Here is an 8779-nt window from a genome sequence, read left to right on the forward strand (position 1 = left end):
CAATACTTCCATTCTTTTTACAAAAAAGGTTTGAATGAAGGTGTTTAGTATGTTTACAATGTATTTTAGGCTTTATCATGAAAAAAAACTATTTTTGAAAATTCAAGATTGATGATCCAAGATGGCGGATATCTTAAATATGCATGACGTCATTGTATGACGTCACCGGTGTTGCTATGGGCAACATAAGACTTAGTACACACTAATATTCTGTCATAAACACTTTTGGTAAAGTTATGTTGTATACCAGGGAGGTTTTCAGGGAAAAACCTATTTAGACGGTTTTGGCCAATAAAATCACATTAATGACGTCATAATGACGTCATATGACGTCATAACGACATAAAAATTAGTAGATATGATAAATTTTCACTAGTACACCATTCTCTGAAAATTTGGTGGTCATACGACACTACCGTTCGCGAGTTCGGTTAGGGGGGGTACAAAGACGACCCCCCCCCCCGGTCCCCCCATGTCAAAAAAAGCCCGGTCTAGGTAGGGTTAAACATCCTAACACACTTATCGACAAGACTAGTGGACCTTCCGGCGGTGCGACCGTGTTTTTAAACCTTACAGTCCGGTCTTACGTATACGCAGCTTGTACTTACAAAACACTAACACGAACACAAGCCGACCATGACTGTGAGACCACACCTAACTTTCTTTAGGGATCAAATGGAAATCGAAAATCTATCGTTTTAACGAGTTAAATTTGAGTCAAATCTGACGTGAAAGGCAGTCACACCTTAACCTAGTTCCGAACACCAGACAAACTCCGGCTAACCTCCGATTCACACCCAATGTTTTAAACACCTTTAACACGCGTAACATGTGTAAATTATTAAGAGCAAGGCATTTAGATATATACCTGAGAACTTTCGTTCATAGTTTGTCTTTTAATACCGGTAAGGCGGTATATTACGGAAAATATAAAATCGAATATTGTATGAAAATACCTTGACCATTGTGACATTGCGCAGCACTGCGCTATCACTAAGATTGGAATCAGTGCGAACTCCTTAGGAATCGAAAAAAGGCGAGATATGAAACTGTGTCGGAGAGGATTTGATAATATTATTCCTTAAATGCAATGGAAGACGAAAATCATTTTATCAATAATTGTTCATTTATAATGCTATATCAATCATTTACGGTCGTTTCTAGCGTAAATTGGTATCTGCAATTATCCCATGGGAATGTATTTGCAATACCCTTCCTTCTTTGAAACATTCGGCTGACGCTGCCGCACAGTAGCCGACATGTACGGCTACCAGCCGACCTGTGCCTCACCGTGCTTGGGGAGTTCGGCTAGTGTTCGGGAGGCTATATTCCACCTCTTGTCAATATCACGCTTTTAAAAAATACACAGTTGACTGTTTCCACTATGTGACCTTCAGGCTTGGATATGTAAACATACCTTTCATTTCGGAAGCTTGTTGATTTTAAAGCCGTGCTGTGCTCCAGTGCAATGGCATTCTAGTCAAAAGATGTAATACTGATTGGTTGATTGGATAGAAATAGCAAAGCATTCCTTGTTCTGCGTTCGCATTTTTTCTAGATGAGGTGAATCTCCCTTTTCATGTAGTTTTGGTTGAATAGCTGTCTGTATAGGTGTGTACATGTGTGTTTAACCCTCTCAGAATACCTTACAATTTGGTCTCAGGTTTAACACCTTTAAAAAGGTAATAATCACCTGTTTTGTCAATCCTTCCACAGATGTGGTCAATCTTAATAAACTGACTGATCGGTTTGATTGACTAGTGCACTGAGTAAACATACAAAAAGAATGCAGCAATGTGACAATGTGGGGTCGTGCGGCGTAGCGGTGGCGTAGCGGTGCGCGACTGTGAACTTAGAGTCCCGGGTTCGAGTCCTGACATGCCACCGATCTTGTGCCCTTGGGTAAGGCACTTTACACGACTTTCCTCACTTCGCTCAGGTGTAAATGAGTATTGTCTTGTCATGTAGTTGTCCCCTGTGTTGGTGGTGGCATTAATATAAGTTGAAAAAACTTGAGTGTGTCGTCAGCACGTCTGGTGATTACATGTTGGAATTAAAAAAAAAGTGACAATACGTTTGGTACTACATTCTTTATACTACAGCAGTGACCATTCAGTACTGCAATGAGTAAGGTGACGGACGGTTACTGAAATGACAGCTCATTAAAGTTGTGAATAATAAAATTACCAGTGTCCTTTGTTATCGATCCTAACACTGTGCAAGCATATCATGCAGACCCAGTATAGCACAAACAGTCAGTACAGCACAAACAGTCAAGTGTATGGTTGGCTACTGTTGTTATGATTAGAACAACTACTTTTACCGACGGCGTGCTACACTAGTATCTAATATCTAAAAACAAATAATGGGTAACGCCAAAGTAGAAGCTTACCATGCTTTATAGCATAGTTTATTTGTTGCTCGAGTATGCTACCTAAATTAAACTGGCTTCAGGATCCAGATAGATCAGATATGAAAACATGATCTGGCCATCTCGTAAGTTTTGGTAGGATTTTTTTAAATAATAAAATTTAATGACAGTTATAAATAAGATAATGTTAAACGCTTAAGGATACAATAACCTATGTTTTTAAAAGTTCCGCGGCCACAAATTGCACCAAATTTATTTTTTCACCATTAATCACTAATATAAAAGGTAAGTAGTCCGTGGGGGTAGTGGGCTGTTATCCACTGTATCAGGATCTGTCTTATCATGCAGGACGTCTCCCTCCACAGCCTTCCCCTCCCCAACCTAAGTCAGGTACCCATTTTACTCTTGGGTTAAGAAAGTCTTCCAAAACGTATTTTCCAAGGACGCAGCTTCGGTGACAAGGCAGGATTTAAACCAAGGGCCTCTGGGTTATTGGCCAAACACTCTGCCGTTACGCCACATACATGACCCTACTATCGATATATCACTAACATATTGATCACTATTTCTACAGGCAATGAATGGTTGCAAATATTTGCTACCTTGAACGGGACCGGACAGACGACCATTGACGCCTGGAGTGCCGGCCCTGGTGTCAGCGTCTTACACGACAAGAACCCGCTTGTTGAGCAGTGGGGATCGCTTGACATCAAACAGGTAAGTTTCTATTTCTCCATTTCTCTTTCTCTAGTGCAATTTAGGCCACACCGAGTAATGTTTATGACATGATCAACGCGTGAGTTTATTTTCACCTGATTTGGGAAATTGATGGCTTCAGACTCAATATGCCAAAAAAAATATCGTGAACATTCGTCGGAAAGACAAGGCTCTAATTCATTGCTTAGTATTTTTTTAATTGGTAAAGTGTTACCGTGTTACATATGTGATGGTACCAGTGAATTAAAACTATGTGCACAGTTATGAAAAACTTTCATTTAGTCAGTTGTTTTTTTTAATGTGGTTTCGAAAAGAAATGGATGTTGCAATATTTGGCAGAGTATGGATAGAATATATACAATTCATTGAATAAGTCAAATCTGTTGGTAATTGAGCTCCAGTTTTAGATAGTCTCTAATCTGATAGACTATCATGATCAGGGATCCAACAAACTCGAGGCACAATCACTTCCGTTTTATTAATGAATGAATGAATAAAGACCTTTATTGTACAAACATACCAACTGTGTTAGGTACAAAGGTTAACTTGAATACACAAATATATACACAGCAAGATCAATCTAGTACTAGCACTACAGTCTGTTACATAATTTCGACTTGTCTTCGCTTCTCTGTGATGCTGAAAAGATAAGAACATACAAGATTAAGGATCGGGGGTTTGTCTAAGTTCATTAAAAATGTGAATTTGTCTGTATTACTTAGGTGTGTAAAGTAGGGAAACATCGATGTTATCCGTCTATTATGTTCAATTCTCGCACTGTTATACAAACTGCAACTATACTACAAAATGAAGTTCATCTTCTATTCTATCTAGATTACAGTATCGACAGTTAGGCCATGTTGATTTGATTATATGGATGACATCCTCCGGGAGCCCCAAAACTGATGCGCGAATAAAAAAAAGTTTTGCAAAAAAAAAAAAAGTTACTTTTCATTATGAAATCTACGTGGTCATGAGGGTTGAGCAAATGGCACAGAATATGGTTTGGCGAATAATCTAGTCTTCAAGTTCATTTCTGTACAATTTCGTCTTTTTTCGTTTGATTTTGGCATTCTACGCCATTGGTATAGCTTTTATTAATTTTTTTTTGTAACTTATGGTATATTTTTGCTCATTTTGCAACTGTTTTGTACGATTTACAGTATGGTTGAAAACTTTTTTTTTTTGGAAACGGCCGAAAATTCATGCGCGCGCGGATGTCATCCATATAATCAAATCAACATGGCCTTACGTTGTTCCAGAGGAGTGCTAGTGCGGTTATGTCGACCGGTCTCAATGTGTAGTTTATGGCAGCTGATCTGTAGTTTTGTGACGGCGGTTTTGTGCCGTGTGTTGTCGATATTTAGGTACTGTTCTTGTTTATGGCAAGTGTTGACAGTCTAAGGTGCACTGTACTAACTACCCATGATGGTAAAACGAGAGGTTTTTGACAACTGTGCTAGTTATTGAGAGGTATACACGTACACAAGGACGGGTAATACTGTTATATACAGGAATAAAGAACCATTGGTGGTGGCGTCATATTTTTTCGACTAAATTCTTGTTAATATAATAAGGTTTACGTTCTCAACATTTGAAAATGTAGAAATCTTTTTTTATTTTGCTCGCCTTATTTTTTTTCGCTCAGCCGCATTAGATTTGTCTAGAGAGGTTGTCATCCATAAATTGTACATGTTGAGGCCTTATGTTAAACCCCAAGCAGATCTTTTTGCTGCTACAATAAAATGTTCCTATTCATCTAACGTAATGCATCTAGCTCATCTTGAATATGAACATACAATGACGTTCATTACCATTGTTTCTGATAACTAGCTGCAATTGTACTTTCATTACTACCGTTATCAGGTGAAGATCGTACTTGAGAGCTCCAGCGGAGATGTCGAGTTGATCTTTAACGGAGAAAACACGGACAAGTTCAGCTGGTTTTCCCAGTCTCGTCTGCTCTCATCTCCGTGGGACGACATCCAAACTCAGCCTAAAAACTACTTCTCCATTGTAGGAGACTCTGACAACGAACGGTAAATATTCAATAGCAACATTCTATATTCACAAGACCCGACGCTTCGATGACCGTCTGTCATCTTAATCAGGCCTAATGACTACATTACTGTGCACTGGAGCTAGGTGTTACTGGCACACTCTACACTAGCTTAAATCCACCAATAAACTAGGCATATTAGCCCTGATAAAGATGACAGACGGTCATCGAAAATTCGGGCCTTATGTAGGAAGGTGGTCGACTAGCTTGGTTCCCTTGGTCTGCATCTTGGACGCTCCGTCAGGTTGTAGCGACCCTACGGGGCGTCTCATCCGTTCTTTCGGTAATTTAATACAAGACGAGATCGCCAGGTCACCGTCACGGGGATGATTTTAAACACAATGTGGCTAACATGAGGCAAAGGGTCGCCAGTCCTCCTTCCGGGTCATCTGTTGTGTTTTTACCATAGTATTTGGCTTGGCATCTTAAAGCTTGACATGCCCTTTTCTTTTTCGAAATGTGTGGTTGGTATTTTTTGGTTGATTTGAACCAGGCCCTCTTGGCTATGGACCAAATACCAAACCGTTACGCCACCGACACCGCAATTAAAATTGTCTCTAGAAGCAGTATCTAATTGCAACTATCACTGATTCTCAATCCCCATAGAAGCTTGGTCACAAATCGCAGATGCGTTTGTTTTGTCCTGCTTGCATTCCTGGCACAATATTTTTTTAAAATAATTTAATGATCAACTTAGATCAGTATCCTATTTATCATGCTCGGCCATGGACCTCCGGTATGAAGTTATGCGGAAATAGTCGTCTGAAGCCAAAAGTTGACTATGCGCTGAGGCGACCGCCCTAAGCGGGCGCCCATTCCCACCCCAAGCAAAACCCGTCGTGCCGGCTCCAGACGCGGTCGGAGGCCCCTGGCCTGACCGGATAGAATGACGTCATGCTGGCATTGCATTGTGGGTGATGACGTCATACCTTCCGGTCCAATAGCCGAGCATGACAAATAGTATCCTATTTATCATGCTCGGCCATGGACCTCCGGTATGAAGTTATGCGGAAATAGTCGTCTTCCGCCTTCACCCTTCTCTGGCTGTTGATCCCTTTCTTCTTCTGCTACCAGTCTTCCCAATCCTGATACACTTTCCACACTCTTTCCTCCCCCTTCCTCATTCTTTCTCTCTCATCTTTCCAATCCTGATACCCTTTCCGTGCACACTCTTTGTTCACCCCTTCCTCATTCTTCCTCTGTCATCTTTCCTCTCTCACTCAGTCCCTTATGAGATCCCTCTCATAACCTCACTCTGCGGTACGCTCGCTTTCATCCCCCTTTCTTTGACTCCGATTTCCTACCCCCAATCTCATAATGCCTTGAAACTCCGACATCCAGCCCAGTCTCCTAACATCACATTGAATCATCTTACCCCACTCTGATCTTACTCCGGCTTCCTACTATCACTCTAGCATAAAAACTACCCAAGAGAAAATCTCTCCGTCTGCGTGGTGTCCCGTCCAGGGACTTTGCAGATTATTGACTTTGACCTTGAACACTGTCTCCCGCAACCACAACGTCTTACAGCAACTTCAGCCCTCTGCTCGGCTTACATGCGGCCTCTCGCATGCGGCCTCGCCGCCTACCGGTTTTCTCGGCATTCTGACTTACTGGCACGCGGCCTCCCGCCGCACTATGAACCTTACGACCTTCTCGATACTGGGCCGCGGCCGCTCCACCGCCTTACAGTTCCTCCAGCCCACTTTCCTCTCTCTCTTATATTTTCTTTTTAACTGGCACGTGGCCTCTCGTCATCCGCCTAACAGCCTTCTCTGTTACCGGCACGCGGCCTCCAGCCGCCGTATAGCCTTCTGTGTTACTGGCACGCGGGCCCTCGCCGGCCGCCTTACAGCCTTCTGTGTTGCTGGCACGCGGGCCCTCGCCGGCCGCCTTACAGCCTTCTGTGTCACCGGCACGCGGCATCTCAGCCCCCGCGTGCCGACAACACAGCGCAACACAGCGTAACACAGCGTAACACAGCGTACTTGCATCCTTCAAGTTGCAGCAGCGTCGGTCACTGGAATCGGGGCACCGCTCATTCGGCTGCTGTTTTCTCGGCGAGCTGCATCGGTAGTCCACTGTGCCCTTGCTGCTGACGGAGAAACAAAGCGAAACCTGCAGCTGGCCCAAACATGTTGCAAAATAAGAATACATAGTGCATACCACCATATCAACACAAACTTCCAGGTGAAGTGCAGGAACCCATGCACAACACGCTAACACCCCACTACATGACAAGACCACAACACCAGCCACGCAATCAGTCACTCTTTTCTCCCCCCCTGCCTGGAACCTCAATAGTGGGATTTACCACGCTAGCATGAGTGAACGCAGGCCACTCAAACCTCACACAGCTAACACATACCAGTGTTCTTGCGCACCGCACCAAAAATTAACATGACACAACATCACATTAGCATTACACACACGCAAAATGTGCTGTGAGAGGCATGAGCGAACACGTGGCACCTGGCTTAGTGGTCCACCGGATTGATAATTCCATCAACCCAGAGCAGCAAACCACTGTAAAAAAAAGAAAACAAAGAAACACGACCACAGAAAACTAGCCCGAGCTCGCAACACTCGGACGAGGTCTGCCACTGGGGGACCCTAAATAAACAGGGTCGATGAGACTACACACGTCTGAGAACGCCAAAAGAAAAATTTACAAGAAATCTGAACGAAATAAAAAAAAAGGACCGTCAAATATATTACAATCCTGCAACCGCCGCCTGGTCCTGCTAGAAATGGGCGTCCCTGAATTGCCCACGGCGAGGATTGCAACGGATTGCGATCCCTCTTTCATGAGGGCGAGAGGGGCAGCCATCTTGCATCTCTGGGCTGGTCGCCTCGCCCGTACCTGAAAACTGTTGAATCGAAGGCAAAACTAAAAATTACATAACACTGGATTAGTTCCTGGTCTAAATGTTCCGTCCCCGCTGACAGAAAACGTTTCTAGCTTTCCCCTGCGAAGGATGGCAACGGATTCTATCCTGCAAAGAAACAAACCTCTCCATGGCCAGACTCGTTTCGTAGGCATCCTTCCTTCCTGCTCCTTTGAAACATACATCCAAGGACAATATTATCCGAACGAGTTATAAAACAAAACACAGCCAACAAAAACTGTGTCTAAACTTCGCCTGTAGCTCTCCTACGGCACCCAAACCTGCTCTGCCACAGCACGGCGATCTACCGTCTCAACGCCGCGGTCGCCACGGTCTCCCCGCACGAACAGTCCCGCCGGAATCCGCGGTGCCTCGCCTCGACGGGTTTTGCTGGGGTGGGGTGGGGGGCTGAGCGTAGGCCAGACGTGGCCGGTGGAACCGGGCCTGACCGGATAGAATGACGTCATGCTGGCATTGCATTGTGGGTGATGACGTCATACCTTCCGGTCCAATAGCCGAGCATGACAAATAGTGACCCAATTTTTTTGCCCTGCAGTGGCGTAGTTACTTCCGCATTCGTTGCGTTTTGCTGTGGTGTCATGCGTTGCACGAAATATTCCCCCAAACCGTAGCTATACAGGGTGTTATATAGATGGTACTGTATGTGAAGAACAACAATTGTTGTGCTCCGCAGGACATGGGTTTTAACTTAACAATGAAATGTGAATGAAACAAACGCTGCAA

At 43.7% G+C, this 8779-nt stretch overlaps 1 protein-coding gene across 1 annotated transcript in view; it reads left to right on the plus strand.

The window, feature by feature from the left end:
- The window catches only part of LOC109475199, a 7949-nt gene extending 2818 nt beyond the window's left edge, over positions 1-5131 (plus strand). Inside the window, exons 2-3 of the mRNA XM_019775785.1 lie at positions 2946-3088; positions 4955-5131. Of these exons, the coding sequence (XP_019631344.1) occupies positions 2946-3088; positions 4955-5131 (320 nt within the window). The remainder of the gene's footprint in view (positions 1-2945; positions 3089-4954) is intronic.
- The last annotated feature ends 3648 nt before the right edge of the window (positions 5132-8779 follow it).

The sequence above is a fragment of the Branchiostoma belcheri genome, unplaced genomic scaffold (assembly GCF_001625305.1).
Source record: "Branchiostoma belcheri isolate BF01 breed outbred unplaced genomic scaffold, Haploidv18h27 scaffold103, whole genome shotgun sequence".
In the NCBI taxonomy this organism is placed as follows: Eukaryota; Metazoa; Chordata; class Leptocardii; order Amphioxiformes; family Branchiostomatidae; genus Branchiostoma; species Branchiostoma belcheri.